This window comes from Somniosus microcephalus, chromosome 4 (genome assembly GCF_052327205.1).
Source record: "Somniosus microcephalus isolate GS21.2 chromosome 4, FLI_Smic_1.0, whole genome shotgun sequence".
NCBI classification, from domain to species: Eukaryota; Metazoa; Chordata; class Chondrichthyes; order Squaliformes; family Somniosidae; genus Somniosus; species Somniosus microcephalus.
In genome coordinates this window covers 179909104-179930641 of record NC_140990.1, presented here as the reverse complement: position 1 = coordinate 179930641, position 21538 = coordinate 179909104, and the positions used below count along the sequence as shown (strand labels likewise).

The 21538-nt window shown below is 43.1% G+C and overlaps 1 protein-coding gene and 1 long non-coding RNA gene across 2 annotated transcripts in view; both read right to left on the bottom strand.

The window, feature by feature from the left end:
* The window catches only part of LOC147120038 (ribosome biogenesis protein SLX9 homolog), a 94574-nt gene extending 76143 nt beyond the window's left edge, over positions 1–18431 (bottom strand). Inside the window, exon 1 of the mRNA XM_085985542.1 lies at positions 18295–18431. Within this exon, the coding sequence (XP_085841668.1) occupies positions 18295–18340 (46 nt within the window). The 5' untranslated portion in view covers positions 18341–18431. The remainder of the gene's footprint in view (positions 1–18294) is intronic.
* Positions 9876–10753, bottom strand: LOC147120039 (uncharacterized). Its single transcript, XR_015077844.1, has 2 exons — positions 10464–10753; positions 9876–10236 (listed from the first exon to the last, which is right to left on the bottom strand). It is a non-coding gene; the product is annotated as an uncharacterized LOC147120039 (long non-coding RNA).
* Positions 18432–21538: the final 3107 nt, after the last annotated feature.

The following is a 21538-nucleotide window of genomic DNA, read 5'->3' as shown; positions in this document are numbered from 1 at the left end:
CAAACAGAAGTTTAACTAATTGTGCCAACTGACTTGTCATCATAACTCAGTGTTCCGTCGGTTTTACCTAGTGTGGAACTAATCAACTTACAAACCAAACCAAACTATGCCTCAGCTAGTGTTCACCCAGTCTGCCTTCAAAGAGATTAAAGAAGTACATGTGTTTAAAATACAGCAATCCGGGCCAAATCAAAACACTTCTCGGTCCCGCTATTATATTAGCAGATACAATGCAGAGCAAGTCAACTCCCCATTACAGAAATACAATGTGAAGCAAAGAGTGCACACAAACCACCACAGGGCTCACGCTGGTCAACAAAGGGAGACAATAGGAAATGGTGCAACAACTGCATTTATATAGCGCCTCTAATGTAGTAAAATGTCCCAAGGCACTTCACAGGAGCGCTATTGGACAAAAATTGACACTGAGCTGCAAAGAGATATCAGGACAGGTGACCAAAAGTTTGCTCAAAGAGGTAGGTTTTAAGGAGCCTCTTAAAGGAGGTGACCGAGGTGGAGAGGTTTAGGGAGGGAATGCCAGAGCTTGGTCCTAAACAGCTGAAGGTACGGCCGCTAATTGTGGGGCAAATGAATTTGGGGCTGGGCAAGAGGCCTGAATTGGAGGAATACAGAGTTCTCAGGTGATTGTAGGGCTGGAGAAGGTTACAGAAGGGAGGGGCGAGGTCATGGAGGGATTTGAGTACAAGGATGAGAATTTTAGCTGCTGCACCACTGAACCAGGAAACCAAGCACTTTTAGCTTCATACCAACATTACGGCTGTGTACTATAATCCAGTTTGAAAGCCTGACCTCTAGCTCTGCAGCAAAGAACAAACTCCAGAGACTGTTACTAAGTCACTACATGGTTTGGAACAGCTTCAGTCCTTCAATAGTCTTGATGCTTTTGCAAGTGCAAATGTAAGTCACAAAATGGCAGCGAGAACAATTGTTATTGAGTAAAACTTTAAAACTATTAAATTACCTACCTTTGGTATGGTATTCTTCATTTTTTGAATACAGTTCAAGCTCACATACGAATATTAACCCCATTCAATAGGAGAAAACCTCTGGGGGCAAATGATTTATTAAGAGCTTGGCACATTCAGGACCCCATTGTTGTCAGATGATCTTCCCACCCTGACTGAAAGGGCCAGGTTCTGAATCATAATTCAATTCTGACTGGAGGAGGAACAGTCCCACTGATGGAATGACAACAAAGGTTAAACACACAGAATCATGGCAAGCTCAGAGGTGCTTCAAGTCAAACAGAGAGCCAAGGGGCAAGAAAATATATTTTACATGTGGGTATAAAAGTCGTCCATATGTACAGCAGAAATTAATAGTTTTTGCACATTTGACCCCCCATGTACAAGTAACACAGCAAAATGCAATACAAAAGAAAAATATGGAGTTAAGAAACCATGTCCAAATTTTGGTGCCAGCGTTACAGTGCTCACCCATTGAGGCCAAGAAAAGGCTCATTAAAAGCATGTTAGTTACTTCAAGTGGTGCAGGAGGTTCTTTGCACACCATCCCATGTGGGCCACACCATTAGGAAAACAAGTCTCAACTATCCCAGGTGATGCCTGGTTAGCTCATTTATATTTGAGATTACTTTGCGTAAGGTCTTATTACCAACAACTGCCATAACAGACAAATATATTTGTCTTAAACATGAAATACTCGGAAGCTTTATGATCCAGAAAATTGTATTCTCTTTCCAAGTGAGAGCCGTGAAGCTGAAGGCAAAACCTCAGCACCACATTCTCCAAAAATAAACGGAACCAAGATATAGAAACATAAAAGATAGAAGCAGGAATAGGCCATTCGGCCCCTCGAGCCTGCTCCGCCATTCAATGCAATCATGGCTGATCATCCAAATTCAGTACCCTGTCCCTGCTTTCTCCCCATATCCCTTGATCCCTTTAGCCGTAAGAAATATGTCCAACTCCTTCTTGAATATATTTAATGAATTGGCCTCCACTGCCTTCTGTGGTAGAGAATTCCACAGGCTCACCACTCTCTGGGTGAAGAAATTCCTCCTCATCTCAGTCCTAAATGGCTTACCCCTTATCCTTAGACTGTGACCCCTGGTTCTGGACTCCCCGGCCATCGGGAACATCCTTCCTGCATCTAGTCTGTCTAGTCCTGTTAGAATTTTATAAGTTTCAATGAGATCCCCTCTCATTCTTCTAAACTCCAGCAAGTATAAGCCTAATCGACCCAATTTCTCTTCATACGTCATTCCTGCCATCCCAGGTAACAGCCTGGTGAATCTTCGCTGCACTCCCTCCATGGCAAGAACATCCTTCCTCAGATAAGGCGACCAAAACTGCACACAATAGTCAAGGTGTGGTCTCACCAAGGCCCTGTACAACTGCAGCAAGACATCCTTGTTGCTGTACTCGAACCCTCTCGCTATGAAGGCCAACATTCCATTTGCCTTCTTAACCGCCTGCTGCACCTGAATGCTTACCTTCAGCGACTGGTGCACAAGGACACCCAGGTCTCATTGCACTTCCCCTTCTCCCAATCTATTGCCGTTCAGATAATAATCTGCCTTCCTGTTTTTGCCACCAAAGTGGATAACCTCGCATATATCCACATTATACAGCATCTGCCACTTCAGGTTTGTGTTTTTTTTTAAATATATGAAAAACCAAGCATCAAAATTTTTAAGATGGATCCATTTCATGAACATGAAGCGGCTTAACTCTCCAAGTTGACCCTGAAATGCGACAAAGACCTGCTACTTATGGGATGCAATGTTCCTTTACCCGTTACCTAACTTGTATCTACCTGAGGAGAACCTTGTGAAAGGTAACGACTACCTACCTCATGAGCAGCAGTTTGTGTTATTACCCCTGACCAGCAATATCTATTAACAAGTCAATTCTGCAAACACTAGCCTAGAAATTAATTTGCTCCTGAAAATGAGTGCTGGGATTGCGATGCGCTAGCAACCCATGGCAGCACGGTGGCATAGTGGTTAGCACTGTTGCCTCACAGCGCCAGGGACCCGGGTTCGAATCCAGCTTCGGGTGACTGTCTGTGTGGAGTTTGCACATTCTCCCCGTGTTTGCGTGGGTTTTCTCCGGGTGCTCCGGTTTCCTCCCACAGTCCAAAGATGTGCGGGTTAGGTTGATTGGCTATGATAAATTGACCCTTCGTGTTAGGGGGATTAAATACGTGGGGTTACGGGGATAGAGTGGGATATGTGTTGGTGTAGGGGTTACGGGGATTGGGTGGGATATGTGTCGGTGCAGGCTCGATGGGCCAAAATGGCCTCTATCTGCACTGTGGGGTTTCTGTGATTCTGTGATGGCCGCTGCCTGCTCATTTGTATGATTGTGGCATTCAGGCCAGCGCTGAATGCACTGCCGAGTGGCTGAACGCTCAACGGGGGGCTCAAGTTCGTGTGAGGTTGGCACCAATTCAAGCTAGCTTGCACTACTTAAGAGGGACAGAATGCCTTTACAAGGGGAGGTGCATTCTGCTTGCAGGTCATTTAACTGGCTGAGGAAGACAATGCAAAAAAAAAATCAATGAATGATGGCACAACAGGGGAGTGAGCATGCACCAAGTTTCTCCATTGTAACACTGGAAGCCTTGGTGCAGGTGGTCAATAGGAGAAGAGAAGTCCTCTTTCACAGGGGCCCAGGAGGCCCTCCAGGCAGTGGGAGCAGATAGCCACTGTGTTGAATGCCAGCAATGTAGCCGAGGGCCTAGACTCAGTGCGGCAAGAAGTTTAATGACCTCACGAGTTGTCAAGGTCAGTAAATTCATCTTCAAATACCATAAACCCACCATCTGCACCACTAGCCTCACACACTGCTCAATGCACCACACCCCCACTCACCTAACAATCGCCATCAATCACGACTCATACCGCACGGTCATAGCTTCACCTCACCCTCACAAACTTACCACTGCTGCAAGCCCTGCACCCACATCTCAACAGCTTATGCACACTGTCTGCTATTCAACCATGACAGGCACATCACCCAAACACATTACACTGACACGCTTCCCTTTCTCTTGCAGGAAAAGGTGACGTATAACCAGCACCAGCAGAACCTAACCAGCGAGGGACAGGCTCGCCTGCATCACCTCACTCCCTTAGAGGAGACGGTGCTGGCCATTCGCGGGAGGGGCATGGCTGAGCCCGTTGCCAGTGGTAGGGCTGAAGGAGTACACGATGCCGGTATCCTCATACATTATCCTCCTTCCCACATTACTCATCCCACAATCTCTTCTGATTTACAATCTGCACATGGTGTAAGCATGCACCTCTTGCTGCCCCCCCTCTCCCCACAACCCTACCTTGTGCCTCTCTCATTTCAGATACCCCAAAAAATTCAACCTGCCCAGCCAGTGGTTGTAGAAGAGGAGGGAGAGAAGAGTAATGAAAAAAAAAACATCTTCACTCGATCTGACACACGCAGCCACCAGCTCAGATACTGGCACTGCATGGAGTTTAGAGGGTAGCTTAGAGGCAGGATCTGCACGTGGTGAATCACCGGGCACAAGTGGGCTACAGCCAGCTGGGGGAAAGAGTACTGCAGGTGCCAGCTCCCCGGAGGGCGAGGTCGCACACGAGTTCTGCTGCAGAGGACTCAGGTGAAGACTTCAATGGGGTGGCCTACAGAAGAAGGCTGATGGGTATGCACAACAAAATGTTTGGTGCACGGTCAAGCCTGCCAGAAAGCCAGAGTGCAATGTCAAAGAGCATGGAGGAGTCCAGCTCCAGCCTTGCACAGGGCTTTGTGCAGGAGCCCATCCTTTCCAGCGTGGAAGGGCTGGGCAGATCCATTAATGCACTTGTATACCCAACCATCACGCCACACCCGATAGCCGAAGTCTCAGCATCCATTGCAGCACAAGCAGAAGCCACCCAACTTTTGAGTGCTGCGATAGAAGCTCAGATTGAAGTAAAGCAAACGCAGCTTGCTGCCACACAAGTTCAGACTGCTGCTATCGTGGCTGTTTACCAGTGTGGTAAACAGGGTGTCACAGCATTACAGAAATCTGTCCTCCAATCGATGGCTAGGAATGCTGAGGCACCGCTCCGGGGGAGTGGCTCCGTGAAGAACGAATCTGCTGTCCTCTCTCAGGAGGACAGCATTCGCCCTCCCACCATATCATTGCTATTGCGGGTCAGCCAGCCCAGACTGCAGAGGTGGTGCAGTCCGCAGCCAGGCCTTCAAGGCCCAGAGCTGCTCGAGGTCGTCCTGCAAAGTCATCTGTAGTCTCCCTCACTGAAAGTCAGCAGCCTTCCATCAGTATGCTGCAGCCACTGGGGTACCACTTTGTAGGCGAACTAAGACAGGCAAAGGCACACTGAAGACTGGCATTAAGGGAATGCACAAGGGTGATTAGTTGACTTTGTTAGGTTATATTGATGGATAAAGTTGGATTGAAATGTTTCTTGTGGTGGCTTTTATTTCAGCATCGTGGCTAACAATGTTCCCTGTAATTTTGAAGAGGCCACCCAGCCCATTCAAAATACTGCACATGCATGGTTTTTCTATTGAAAAGCCGGCTGCGCAGGACCCCTGGAGTGCTGCGCGGCCGCACAGCTTACAGGGAATATTGGTGGCCAAGAGGATGCTGTGATGGTCAGCAACAGAGGAAAGGCAAGGTGTGGGGTTATTGTTGAATGGGGAATTGTACAAGTGAATGCAACTCCCTCAGTCGGATGAGTCAATCACGGACAGCCCAGACAGAAAGGAGCTGTCTGGGTTGCCTCCTCGTCCGCTGGTCGCCATATGACTGGTGGCAAGGGCTGTGCCCTCATGATGGCAAGGTTGAGGAGCATGTAACAGACCACGAAGAATCTGGAGATGTGTTCTGGTGAGTACTGCAGGGTCCTCCAGAGCGGTCCAAGCAGAAGCGTTGTTTAAAGACGTCAATGGTCTGCTCTATCAGATTCCATATGGCAGCATGGCTCTCATTGTTCGCATGCTGCCCACGTGTGGTTGGTGCGCGGAGAGGAGTCATGTACCAGGTGGTCATCAGATAGCCCTCGTCACCCAATAACCCCCCTCTGGTTTGTCGTGACTCAAAGACTGAGGGAACAGCAGACTGGCATAGAATGAAAGCTTCATGGCTGCTGCCGCCAAGATACTGGGCATTCACCATCATGATGTGCCGAGCAGGGTCACATACCAACTGCACATTCAGCTAGTGATAACCTTGGCGGTTGTGGCACATTTTAGATCGGTGCCCACAAAGCCACATGCATGCAGTTGATGACGCCCTGCAACGAGGAAGCCCGCAATCCTTGCAAAGCCACATGCATGCTCCGCCTGCTTCTCTCTGTGCAACAAGCTTTTAAAAGGATAACATTATATAGTGTTCTCCCCACAAGTGGGGGCTTTAACAAGAATCAGGAAAACTCTTTCCATTTTCTCTCGTGGTTCACACCACCCTTGGACAATTGAGGAATTATGCGACCTTCTCTCCAGCGCCTGCCAATGCTGCTCCAAGTCAACCATGAAAAAACTGGTGTGACCACAGCCCAAGGATGAATCTTCCTCAGATATTTTGTTTCCACCCGTGGATTTCAGTTGTTTATGCCCAAAGCAGCATAGTTGGGACAATCTGCAAGACCAGAGGGGATACCCTGTAAGGGACTTAGAGAGTGGAAAGTGGAGATAGAGTTGAAAGTCTAATCTAGTACATTAGAATGACATTATAAAATGTGTGTTGATTCTAATAAGGACAGTAGTATATGCACAATATTACTAAGTATTTACAGCATAGAAACAGGCCATTCAGCCCAACAGGTCCATGCCGGTGTTTATGCTCCACACGAGCCTCCACCCACCTTCTTCATCTATCATCATCAACATCACAAACATTGAGTTTATGTTACTGCATTAGAGTTAACAAGTTCCAGACCACAGACCATGACAAGGTTGGGCAGATTACCAATTCATATTACTGTAAAACTACAGATGAGTAGGCTTTTAGATTACTGGTTCTTAAACAATTTTGTAGGAGTGTTAGGAAATTCTTTTCAAGGGATAAAATTAAAGAGTCTTCCTCTCAGAGATTGTCACTGATTTAATATTTTGAATGCATTGATATCAAGGACACTTCCAGCAATCTCTCAACGTTTACCCAAGTACATGTCCCCTCACAATGGGGCCCATCCTCCATGCTTGGCAGCAGCAGTATTCAGAGAACCCACATGGTGTTGTACCAAGCAGTTGCTGATGCCTGGTCCTTCTCATCTTGGGAGGATTAGAATGCATCATTTTGGTAGTTGCTTAAATGCCTTGATCTGACAACTAGTCGTGTGCAAAGATGGTTGTATGTTATAACCCAGGTGACAGCATCTCGGGACTCACGAGACTAAACTTTGCAAACATTCGAAAGTAAAGTCCTTGCATCTTCCAAAGTTTGACGGTTGGACTTGATTCAGGAGTTGAACTCTGCTCAAATTAATTCTACTACATAATACACAAAACACATTTAACATCCAGTACACTGGAGAAGATGCAAAAAAGATTTACAAGGACGATACCAGAACTGAAAGGGTACAACTATCAGAAAAGACTTAACAGGCTGGGGCTCTTTCCTCTCGAAAAAAGACCGAGAGGTGATCCAGGAGAGGTCTTGAAAATTATGACAGGGTTTGATAGGGTAGATGTAGAGAAGATGTTTCCAATTGTGGCAGAGCCCAAAACTAGAGGCCATAAATACAGGAGTCACTAATAAATCGAGTAAGGAATTCAGGGGAAACGTCTTTACCCAGAGTGGTGTGAGAATATGGAACTTGCTACCACAGGGAGTAGTTGAGGCAAATAGCAGAGATGCATTTAAGGAATAGAAGGATATGCTGATAGGGTTAGATGAAGTCAGGTGGGAGGAGGCTCATGTGGAGCATAAACCTGTTGGGTCGAATGGCCTGTTTCTGTGCTGTAAAATTCTATATAATACTGTACAAGGAAGTGAATCCACAGCTCCAATAGTCAGATGGTGTTTTGCGAGGAGTTACCAACTGTGGCAACGATGTCCGTATTATTGGGCATCAGCAAAAGCTACTTCTTAAAAATCCTCGGTTTAACAGAAGCAAAATATTTTTAACGGATTGGCTTCATTGTATTTTATATTATAGTTGAGTTCTTGCATTTGGTTTTGAAATTTGTAACCTGGACCAGCCTTTCTATGAAGGAGACTTCCCACCAGAGCCCACTGCAGATGCAGTCACACCTTCAAACACCTGGTAAGCTCATGATTATAATCACAGGTTCCTTGATCCTCTTTAAAGCACCCTTCAGAACTAGCCCAGTTAACCTTCTTTGTATCAATATGAATTCTCTGTTTTTTTTTGAAGGTATGAAGTCCGAGCGGCAAAACTATTTTATACAGGGTGAATATTACTTCCTTGGACTCTGCTTCTAGCCGTGCAACATAATATTTCAGTTGCCCTGGTAATCACTGCCTCACACTGAACACGTTTTAAAGCTTCTTCTGTTTTGTTTCCATGATTATGATAATAAGTATGGTTTACTACAAAGATTTTAGCACCAATATACACATGTTATTTATAAATACTGAATGTTATTTGTCAGTTATCTGTGTAAATCCCACTGAATAATCTTCGATACCACAAAGCTGTTTTCCACAAGTTTTGTATTGACAAAAAACAGCCATTGTGCTCACAATACCCTCATCTGTAAATAAGACATGATTAAAAACAACAACATTCCAAGAGTAATAATTGAACACTTTGAACAATTACTACTGAGGACGACCTCACTACTTTCTATTATCAAGCCAGCTCCCTATCCAATTTAACAATTCACTTTTGACAGTTCACTTTTGGGACAGATCTCGCATGCTTTTTGAAAACAGATATTTGACAGTCACATCTTCATCCAATAATTCTAATTTGTGGATGATACCAAATTTGGGGCGGGGGGGGGGTGGTGGTGGGGAGACATGGAAACAGTCAATACTGAGGAGGACTGCAACAAATTACAGGAGGACATTAATAAACTTGCAGAATGGGCAAATAATTGGCAAATGAAGTTCAACAGAGACAAATGTGAGGTATTACATTTTGGTAGGAAGAAGAGACATCACTTGGAGGGTGCGAGTCTAGGTGGGGTAGAGGAACAAAGGGATCTAGGAGTACAAATACACAAATCATTAAAAGTTTCGACACAGGTTAGCAGGGCCATAAAAAAAAGCAAACCAAGCACTAGGGTTTATTTCAAGAGGGATAGAATTGAAAAGTAAGGAAATTATGCTAAACCTGTATTGAACCTTGGTTAGACCACACTTAAGAGTACTGCATGCAGTTCTGGTCGTCATATTATAAAAAGGATATAGAAGCACTGGAGAGGGTGCAGCGAAGATTTACAAGGATGATACCAGAAATGTGAGGCTATACATATCAGGAAAGGATGAACAGGCTGGGTCTCTTTTCTCTTGAAAAATGGCTGAGGGGTGACCTAATAGAGGTCTATAAAATTATGAAAGGTTTTGATAGAGTGGATACAGAGAGAATGTTTCCACTTGTGGGGAAGAGCAAAACTAGAGGCCATCAGTATAAGATAGTCACCAAGAAATCAAATAGGGAATTCAGAAGAAACTTCTTTACCCAAAGAGTGGTGACAATGTGGAACTCGCTGCCACAGGGAGTGGTTGAAGCGAATAGTATAGATGCATTTAAGGGAAGGCTAGACAAGCATATAAGGGAGAAGGGAATAGAGGGTTATGCTGATAGATTTAGATGAGGAAAGATGGGAAGAGGCTCGAGTGGAGCATAAACGTCGGCACGGACTGGTTGGGCCGAATGGTCTGTTTCTGTGCCATATGTAATTCATTTGTCTCACCAAAAACCAGCTGCTCACCACAAGTTTTATTTCATGAACTTATGCCAGCTTTACTTTATTATCTTTGATCGCACAGGACAATTGCGAACTTCTTTTTCAAACAGACTCTAATTTCGAGTGTCATTAGTTAACTGGCCTGCGATTCCCAGATCTGTACAACTTCTTGCAGCATGAAATCTCACTTGCTTTCTTCCAGTCTTCCGGCAACAGCCCCGCTTCCAAAGAACCAAAACTCTGGATAATTTCAGTCAGAACAGCCCTTCAATTTCTTAATAATACTCAGTGTTCCATCAGAGCTCGTAACATTTTTGCTCAACTCCATTTCCAAAATCTGACTCCTACTGCATTTTGTGAATGGTGATGAGAAGCTCATTATTTAAAATGTCTGAAAAGACAAAAGAAACTCAATCATAACTGGCTCATACAAGAACACTGCCTGTGGCACAAACAGACTACAGATTTGGGAGCTAGCAAGATGCCGTGGAGGAGCTGTGTAAATGATTTTCTTGGGGGAAATTAAGTTGTTTGAGGTCATGGAGGAATTTCAGGGACACAGTCGCAGTATTTATCCATGACCTGCTCCTTTAAAATGCGAAAAAAATACCTAGTTACCAGTGTTATGATTGTGCCTTTTTATCCAAACGGGTTCCTTTCTGTTTATTCTGTGATGCAGCTTTACTTCATTACATCTGAATCCAATTAAAACCAGACAAGCATCAACATTCAAGTGAAAGAAACAAAACAGATTACACAGAATTATTCAATTAAGAGCCATTTCCAAAAACACCTTCCTCATTTCAAATTGCTCCAGCATAGGCTTGCAACAGGTTACAAAACTTAGCGATAACAGTTATTGATCTTTAAAAGATTCCCGCTTTACTAAAAAGCTTAAAGACACACTACTGAACAGCAAATAGCTTGTAGACAAAAAAATGATTGTTAAACCCCATAGATTATACACTGCAAAGAATTGGAGAGAAATCCAATGGAGACTGTATAAACCTATACTGATGATCTCACGATTGTTATTCTTCATGTGAACATTATGTATCAAGAACAAGTGCACGTAGTCTCTGTGTTCGGACAACAACCACTGCAGATACAAAAAACACAAAATCCCCCCAAAATACAGAATAGATTATAAATAGTAGACGTCAGTGAATAATTTCGATCCACGCAGACACTTATGGGATTACTTACAGCCAGCAGGAAATGATTATAGCCTCACTGAACGAATATTGCCTGTAGGCTCTAATCCCAATATTTTAAATAATGTGGAGCAGTTAAATGTAGCCTGGATGTAAAGACAATAACATACTGTGTGTCTTTGTTTTAAAAAAACATGTGTAAAAAAGTGTAGCACATTTCATCCCTACATCCTCAGTGGTGGCCAGTAGCATTACATCTTCTAATTTTATGCCCTCTATTACCACTCCAGTATGCTTTCATCACTGAACCAATGACAATCCTCAGTATCCTCTTGGACACTGAACACAAAAGGATTAAGGCTGTAGGTTTTGAGCACTGGATTTCATTACACTCCTTAGCTCAGTCATAGCACTCTCGTCTCAGAGTCAAAAGGTTGCATCAAGCCCACTGTGGGAGTGCTGCATTGTCCGAGGTGCCGCCTTCTGAATGAGGCCATCTGCCCTCTCAAGTACATTCCCCACTTCCTTCATCCCACCATTGGTGGCCTTCCCTTCAGCCATCTAGGCCCGGAGCTCTGGAATCCCCTTTCCACACCTCTCCTTCCTCCTTTAAGATGCTCCTTAAAACCTACCACTATGACCAACCTGTCCTAATGTCTCCTTCTATGGCTCGGTGTCAATTTTTGTCCGATTATGCTCCTGTGAAGTACCTTGGGAACTTTTACAACATTAAAAGCACTATATAAATGCAAGTTAATGTCATTATATCTGGCTATACCGAGTATAGCCGTGCACCTGTTGATCCCATTGACATTGTCAAGTAGAGTGCAAACATTCCAGGAGGCAAGTTTTATAGAGCATTTTAGTGAACTGCATTGTGGGTTTTTTGAGACATAATTGGATGGCCAGCTGGCCACGGCTGGTCAGCAGACTGTAAAATGGAGCAAGCAATTTTTAAGGATCTTTTTCTTCCCCTTTCCTCAGCTGAGGAGAGCAGTGCTGTCCCTGAAAAGGGTTGCTCTGTTATTCCATGAAGATCTCACCAACATCACAAGATCAACATCAAGAAATGTCAAAACTAATCATCCTTGGTTTCAAATCCCTCCATGACCTCGCCGCACCCTATCTCTGTAACCTCCTCCAGCCCTACGAGATCTCTCACTCTTCCAATTATGGCGTTTTGCACATCCCTGATTTATCATCACTCCACCATTGACGGCGGTGCCTTCAGCCGTCTAGGTCCTAAGCGATGGAATTCCTTTTATAAACCTCTCGTCCTATCTACCCTCCGTTAAGCCGCTCCTTAAAATCTAACTCTTTGACTAAGCTGTTAGTCACCTATCCTAATGAGGAGAGATTGGGACGATTGGGCTTGTACTCGCTGGAGGGGATCTCATTGAAACTTATAAAATTCTGACACGACTGGACAGACTAGATGCAGTAAGATGTTCCCGATAGTCGGGGAGTCCAGAATCAGGGTTCACAGTCTAAGGATACGGGGTAGGCCATTTAGGACAGAAATGAGGAGGAATTTCTTCAACCAGAGAGTGGTGAACCTGTCGAATTCTCCACCACAGAAGGCAGTAGAGGCCAATACATTAAATATATTCAAGAAGGAGTTGGATATATTTCTTAAGGCTAAAGGGATCAAGGGGTATGGGGAGAAAACAGGGACCGGGTACTGAATTTGGATGATCAGCCATGATCGCATTGAATGGCGGAGCAGGCTCGAGGGGCCCAATGACCTACTCCTGCTCCTATCTTCTATGTTTCTATGTAATCTCATGTTATGGTGTCAAAGTTTGCTTGATATCGCTCCTGTGAAGTGCTTTGGGATGTTTCACTATGTTAAAGGCACTATATAAATACAAGTTGTTGTTGAACATCCCTAATTTCAATGGTTACAAATGCACATCTCCATGCAACAACCTGCTGTTCTTGCTCAAGAGTCTCATGTGGAAACAAAGGAAGCCCTGAGCAGCTGCTGACAAGTCACTGGTTAAGAATTTGGTTTGAATTACATTTAGTGCATTGGAAAAGAGATTTGAATGATGGAAATTCCAGTTTAAATATATTGGGCCTGAATTTGCAGTCGGAGGCTTCCCACGGGGAAATGCCGCCGATTCGCAAATAAAATCCGCGCCTACCTTCTGCCTCAGGATCCACCGAGACTCGCGCTCGTGGGCCTCTGTGTAAATATGTGTCGAGGCCCACATAGCCCAGGCAGTTCGCAAGCACCCCTGCGATCACATGGACCGGCCCAACCAATGAAAGAAGGGGGATCCCCATTCATGCTTATGTACAGAAACCCCATAAGCATGAATAGGGATCACATAAAACACACATTTACAAACCAATAATAAAAATTATATTTAAAATTAAAATACAATTTAATTAAACATTTAAAACAAAAATTTAATTTTTTGAAAAATAAACAAATGTTTTAAAGGGGCTAAAAAAGTAACTTATTTTACAGGTGTTTTAATGTTTAAATAAGTGAATTTTTTTAAAATATTCATTTAAACTCTTACGCTGGTAAAAGCAGGCCTTTAAAGGCAATAAAGCTCAATCAGGAACAACGCCAGCCTGGAAGGATAAAAGAAAGGGAAGTGCGCCTCCGTTCTAATGATGCCACCTTCCATCCTCGTGCAGCCAATACGTCTTCCTTTTACCTCAACCGAGGATCCCTCTCCACTGTGGACGACAGGGCCCTCGACCGCGTGCCAATCCTAGTTCTGCTCTCATCCCTGCCCCTCCCTCCCAGAACCACAATAGGGTTCCCCATGTCCTCACCTTCCACCCCACCAGCCTCCACATTCAATGGATCATCCTCCGCCATCTCCGGTGTGGCGCCACCACCAAACACATCTTCCCCTTCCTTCCCCTCTCAACATTCCGAAGGGAACGTCCCCTCCATGACACCCTTGTCCATTCTCCAATCACCCCCAACATCCACTCCCCATCCCATGGCAGCTTCCTATGCAAGTGCAGGAGATGCAACACCTGCCCTTTTACCTCCTCCCATCCCACCATCCAGGGGCCCAAACACTCCTTCCAGGTGAAACACCGATTTACTTGTACTTCTTTCAATTTAGTATACTGTATTCGCTGCTCACGATGCGGTCTCCTCTACATTGGGGAGACCAAACGCAGATTGGGTGATCGCTTTGCGGAACACCTACGTTCAGTCCACAAGCGTAACCCCGAGCTTCTGGTTGCTTGTCATTTTAATTCTCTGTCCCACGCCCACTGACCTCTCCGTCCTTGGCCTCCTACACCGTTCTAATGAAGCGCAGCGGAAGCTCGAGGAACAGCACCTCATCTTTCCATAAGCCACTTTACAGCTTTCCGGGCACAACATAGAGTTCAACAATTTCAGATCATAACTACTGCTCCCATTTTTCCAGACAACAGTTACTGGTATTGATTCTTTTCTAAATTACAGCTCCTCTAGACCCATCTTTTGTTGTCACATTACCATCTCCTTTTGCCTCGCACCATCATCCCTTTCATCATTTAATCTCTCCTGCCTGCCACCCTATCACAGACCTTCCCTTTTGTTCTTTACTCCCTTTCCCCCTTACTGCCTCTGTACTTGCTTAAAACCTGTTAAATTATAACTGGAAAAAGTTAGAGATGCAAGGTCATCAATCTGAAGCCCTAACTGTTTCCCTCTCCACAGATACTGCCTGACCTGCTGAGTATTTCCAACATTTTCTGTTTTTAATTGCTGGAAGGTAATCTCCGTTACTGTTTTATTCAGCTCTGTATTTAAAGACACAACTGCCGTGGGTGAATAACCCTCACTTGTTTTGGACATAAAGCTTTAATCGGAGTGTCTAATTGACCACTGGGTGCTGGGCCTGGTTCAGCTAGTTACACAAGCTACAATGCATTGTGCTAAAAGGGATAAAGCCGATGTTCAAGCCCAGGAATATAGTTTAGAAAGCAATCGAAAAGGAATTAATCCGGAGTTCTCACTCCATGAAAGGTGACCCACAAAGGATAGGAAAGGGGGTAGGCGAGTCAAAAGACATTTAACATTGTGGAATTTTGAGACTGGGATGATTTACTACGTTAAAGGCGCTATATAAATGTAAGTAGTTGTTTGTTGTTGAAACAAAATGAATAGGTAACAATTATGTGAATTTGAAAAACATGCCGAGGAAAACTACTGATGCAGTGTTGTAGTAGCGAGTTCCATATTCATATCCAAAAGCAAATAAACAGAAAATGCTGGAAATACTCAGCAGGTCAGGCACCATCTGTGGAGAGAAAGAGATTAACATTTCAGGTCGATGACCTTTCCTTATATTCTTATCACTCTCTGGGTAAAGAAGTTTCTCCTGAATTCCCCATTGGATTTATTAGTGATATCTTATATTTATATCTCACAAAGAGCTGCGTAGACATGGTACGTTGAATGAACCTCGTTCTTTGCTGTAAACTTCAACTGTTCTAAGGATCTATATTCAGTTATCAACTTCAGCCACATCACAGAGGTGATCTAATGACCAGAAACCAGCAGCTTCCTCACAGAAGATGATAAAGCAGCAGGCCCGTTACCCCCCAGTTGCTACCTTGTGCCTTCATTCCATTCTGCAGAGCATCACAGCCAAGCCCAATCCGGTTTTCACCCAATATTAACACACATGCAGGTTTCCAGAGCAGTCACTAGATAATGATCAAGAGTGAGAATCCTGTCAGACTTTCTCCACTCTGGGACCTGGAAGCTAATTGCTGCCACTGGAGATCGTCTAACAGCACAGACCTAGCATCAAATCTGGACATTCTTGTCTATACGGCTCAGTAATACCCAAAAAAATTACCAGTTAAGCTAACTTTTTATCCTTTGTTGTTGCTATAAAAAAATCCCCTTCCTTAGCATTGTTATATGAAAATAAATCACCTGTTGAAAGGCCAAGAAAATGGTAAAGAAAGGAATGAGCCACTGAAGTAAAACAAATCAACCGTGGGGAAAATGTACAAAGGCCGCATTTTGCAGACGATCAGCTCTGTACAAAGACTGCAAACAGGCTCATTTCTGAGAAACCGTGCACAATGCAGCTTTAGTCCTCAATGGGGATATAAACGTTTAGTGTAATAAAAGGTTGCATTTTCATCGATCTGAAAATAGGATGCCGTGCTATCTCCCTTTTCGTATCTCTAACAGCTTCTTTTGCTCAGCTACACAAATCACATCAGGAGAGACAAACAATTCAGTGTGAGTTTCAGCAAAGGCTCATCTGATAGCTATCTAATATCCTATGTTATCATACGCTATATTCCATATGGAATAACATGATCTACAGCTGTATTTATTTTGTACACAGCCAATAGATTTCTGCCAGTCTGCCAAGTCTTTGGGGACAAAGACATTTGTTTGAAAGAGAGAGAAAGAGAGACAGGACAATGGTGGGAATCAATGGAGGGCTTCTTCATCCATATACACGTTACAAGTTAGCGCTCAGCTTTAATCAATTAATGAAATACTATCTTTGGTGTGTAGTTTCGGGGTGAATCAAAAGAGCAAACGGTTTTGTGCTTATGGATCACTTCATCAAGCCACAGTGGAAAGATCTTGGCAGAAGAACTAAATGACTACCAGTCACCTGAAGAGGAGGCTGCATGGCTATCAAGACTACGATACCATTTTGAAAGTGGAGTCTTGCTGCCAGCAGTCTCAATTGAAGCTTGCACAGAATTTCAGTAATTTTGCCCTGATGTTCTAGTGTAATCTGCAGAGATTTGTTGATGAAATTTGTGGAAATCTGATGGGTCATTTTCCCCACACCCAAGTGTCATTTTACACCAGTATTAAAGATCTTTGACACTGTGTGCAACATCCAAGTGAGCTTTCTCTTTTGTAAAGAACATAAACCCAATACTTCAAAACAGAACATTTGGTCATTCTGTTGCACATCAGTCATGCTAGATTTTTGATGTGGCGTGCAATCCACAAGAATTTCTTGATCATAAATGCAGTCATGAACATTTCTTCTGTTCAATTTCTATCCAACTCATAAATACATTCCATCAGGCACTTGAGATTTTATTTGAACTGATGAACTGCAGAAACTTTCACCAACACATTTACCATGTCACTACACAGTGGCTTGAGCAACTCCTATACCATGGTCTAAATAACGTGGCATTCCACATCTGCCATTTGTAATTTTACAAAATAGCAGTTATGGCCATGTAAATCAAACAAAAAAAATTAAAAAAGCACAATGTGCCAATGTTTCATTCAAACAAATGCTTTTCCTTCTCATTTTGTTTATTTAACTATGTTTTGGCTTGTGCACTAATGTGAAAAACTACTGACTGTAGCAACCGGTATTCTAATAGAAGTAACTAGTTTCTGGGGTCCAAGGATAATAAGAATATTTTTTATTGACCCATAATTACTGTTGACCATTTTAGGTTTGCTGACAAACTATGATACAGCTAATCAGACAGCTCCAAACCAGCAAGACACTTCAATTTGTACAGCATTTTTAATGCAAGGAATGTCCCAAGGCACTTTAAAGATGGGTGTAAGGAAATAAGACAACAAGCCAGGAAGAGGTTAGGAGAGGTGATGCAAAACTTGATTGAAGGGATGGGATTTGAGAAGGTCTTGAGACTCAATCCACTGCAGAGATTGCTTAGCGATATAAATGCTTTGTAGATTTTAATAGAATCGGCATAACAAACTTGTAAATACACTGACCCTTACAAATTAGTGTTCTCTTGTAAAATCTCGAACTCCATAAGCAGTTCAGTAGCACAATGTGTTACAGCTCCTACACACTGCACCATAAACTGGTACTACAGGCGTTTATGCCTGCTATTTCCCCCCATGAGGAGATCCCGATTTGGATCATGCTACGGTGGGAAGTTGCTGAGCAAATGCTAGACACTTGTTAAATCGGATCAAAGTGCAGGAGATCTCCAGCCTCACTCAGTTAGAAAAAAAATGTGGTGCAGGCAAGCTATGGGGAAGTCTGTAAGGAATAATATTACAAAAGAAAAAAGTAATTGACTTCAACATCCTTTTCCTGAACAATGAGTGCTGATGAAAACTGTTGATATCTTAAAAGTTAATTCAATTCCTCACACTGTCCGACTTAGTGGCCCCAGTCGCTTGAGTTTGGGTGGGTGGAACCATTACTCACAATCAGTCTCGAAGCAGATTCATTCCGATAACATGTCCTGGGGACAAACCACTGAAATAAGCTAATACAAAGCATGAATCTTATAAAAAAGGTATTACTTAAACCACTCCAAAATGTATATATTTAGCTACTTACCTAAAATAAAATTGTCAGTACAAGTCCTGATACTATATTTCCACATCAATTTCTCTCTCCCACATCATGCGATAATGATGTACACAAAAAGGGGACTTGTACTATTATTTTTCTAAAAGGGATCCTAATGACAAGACTTGTGCCAAAAAGATAGTATTTGTGTTGACAGCATTAACAAGAGGAACTTCATTCTTTTCTGGAATTAATTCTGCTTAAGGATTTGCTTATGAGCTTCCCTAACAATAATAAGTTACCCAGTCAGGTATTAATCCAATCAGACTAGCAGAGTCCCAGGTATGGTCCCTGGGCTGTGCTCAATTAGCAGAGCTGGCAGGGAGGAAATTGGAATCAGCCTCAGCACCCAAGCTTGGGTGGAGAAAAAACATTAGCCAGAGTTCCCACTCTTAATCACCCAATGCTATAAAGCACACACAAAAGGGGACAAGATCGGCCTCAGCCCTAATGCTTCACAGTCAAATCCTCGCCAAGCCTCAATCTAGGCTCAAACCTGAAGAATTGGTACTTGGTCAAAGGGCTGGGGAGCTTCCAGGACCCATGCACCTCAATGAGTCAGTGTTATTAGTAGTGAAGGAAGAAAATGCCAATAGGGTTCGATGAAGTAGAGTGGGAGAAGGCTGGTGTGGAGCATAGACACCAGCATAGACCAGTTGGGCTGAATGGCCTGTCACTGTGCCATAGTTTCTGTGCTGTAAATTCTATGTAAAATATGGGGAGTGGCAGGAGTGGAAAGATATTTAATTACGCCAGATAATTATGTAGCTGATCATGTTAAGTGTCTTATTTTGCTACGTGGTGAACACAAATTCAATTTCACTTAGGGATAAGACCACCATAGCATGGTGTGATTGGCTAGCGGGAGCTGGATCTGCAGCACCTGAAGATGGGCTGAATCACCATTCATTTCTGCTGAGAGGGGCAATCATCACATTTAAGGCTGTCCAAATCTACCTATAAAAACACAACTCATTCCACTCGACCACCAAATTACTCACTCCAGTCACGACTTAAATGCACAAAGGAGACCCCATTTTAATCAAATCATGCCTTACTTAGTCTCATTATACAGAATTTCTCAATCAGAAACATCTTTGCCCAGGCAGAACATTTCATAGCATTTCCCCCATTTCTTGACATTGTCTCTACTAAGCCTACGGACAGTGTATAGTCATTCTGCAAAGGAATCAAATCAGGACAAAACGGGAGTGAAATTGGGAAATGGATTAAGAAATCTTTTCTCATCGTACAATTACTTGTGACACACACTCTCAGACTGCACTTTATGGATACAATAGATTCAGGAGAATCAGAAAGAACCATTTATATCCTGCGGTGCTTTTAAAACGCGACAGTAATTCCATCTGTGTTAGAAGGGCCCAAACTGCTTCATTTGAAACATTTCATAATGTTTCATTTTATAACGTGTTCAAAATTATGAAGGGTTTTGAAAGAGCAGAGAGGGAGAAACTGTTTCCACTGGCAGGAGGGTCGATAGCAGGAGGACACAGATTAAGATAATTAGCAAAAAATCCAGGGAGAAAATGAGAATTTTTTTTAATGCAGTGAGTTATGATGATCTGGAATGCACTGCCTGAAAGGGTGGTGGAAGCAGGTTCAATAGTAACTTTCATAAGGGAATTGGATAAATACTTAATAAGGAAAACAATTGCAGGACTATGGGGAAAGGGCAGGGGAGTGGGACTAACTGGACAGCTCTTTCAAAGAGCCGGCACAGGCACAGTGGGCTGAATGACCTCGTCCTGTGCTGTATCATTCTATGATTTGACTTCTGGGTTAAATCTTTTTTGATACAGAACTTTAGATAGTCCAAGATAGTGAGAATTAAAGAATTGGCTATTTTTATTTATTTTTGAAGAGGTTCTTTCTCCGGTTGTCAGAGTTAAAGCAATATATAAACACGTCCAGAAGTACATAGGTTTCCCTATAGTTATTTAGCCCAGCCTCTCTCCGAGGGAAGTCATTATATGCTAACTGCATTAAAAATTGTCCTCGAAACATTCACTAATACCAAGCTTGCAACAAGTGTGAAAGGACTGCTGCGATCTGGGGTGTCAAAAAGCAGCGTGGAGTGGTATATGCTCTGACAGCGTTCCCTGTTCTGTAATTGCCTTGCTTTAACTATTGGAGGTAACAAGTGTTCACTTTACGTCCAAAGACTCAGTTCAAAGATTCGGAAAAGTTTCTAAGATTTCAGACGTGATTATTTTTGAGACAGTTTAAGGTAACGTGCAAGGGAAGCTGATAATTTGTTGCATTTCTTTTGTCTCTTGCTAATTACAAATCTTGTTAATAAAGTTGACTACTAGTTGTAGCCCAATAGCATCGTATTTTCTGCCTTTCACTGCACAGTGGATAGGCCATGCAACCTCTGGCATGACATAACTCAGTAAAAGGGTAACTGTTAATCCTATCGCACACTACTCCCATTCATGGCATGTACAAGTGTGTAAATTTTGGATGACAACTGACATGGGTCTGCCTATAGGAACTCTATTTGGCTGTAATTATGAATAGCATCAGGAGAGCTTAAATTGTAGCACCGCTAACCAGTACTGTCTGTAGAGCAATGCATAACCATCAGGAATATCACCCTTCCATACCCAGTTATCTGCACTACAATCCATCCAGAGATACACAGTTGATTGCCCCCAACTCCCACTGGCGTTGCTGAACAGGATCACCTATAACTTTTACGTGGAGTTGTAAAACAGAATCCGATCACATTTGCATCTATAATAATTTATGGTGGGCCTTTTTTCCACCCCCCACCCCGCCCGCCCAGACTCGTCAGTTCTGATGCTTGCAAATAATAAATGACAAAGTTAAAACTTAACTCAATTAATTCATGCGCAAGACTCCGCAGTAATGCTCCTTTACTGCCTCAGTGGCTGACAACACCAGGCGCTGTATTACTGAGAGCACAGGTTTTGCAGTTGTGTATAACTAGGGGCATCAGGCAATGACAGTGAATAAATCTTTATTTACCAAGACCCAGAACTAGGAGTGGTTAATTAGGATAATTGTGAAACTGGAAAAAATAAATGCTCTTTTATCAATTTACCAATTAAACTTTCCTCCAATTACAATAATCAACACCCCATTAACATACAGTAAGCACTGCAACAATTTGGAATAACAGCAATTAATTACCATTTTTCCAAGTTAAAAATACTGCTGTGGTTTAGGATTTCAATCAATGACGGTT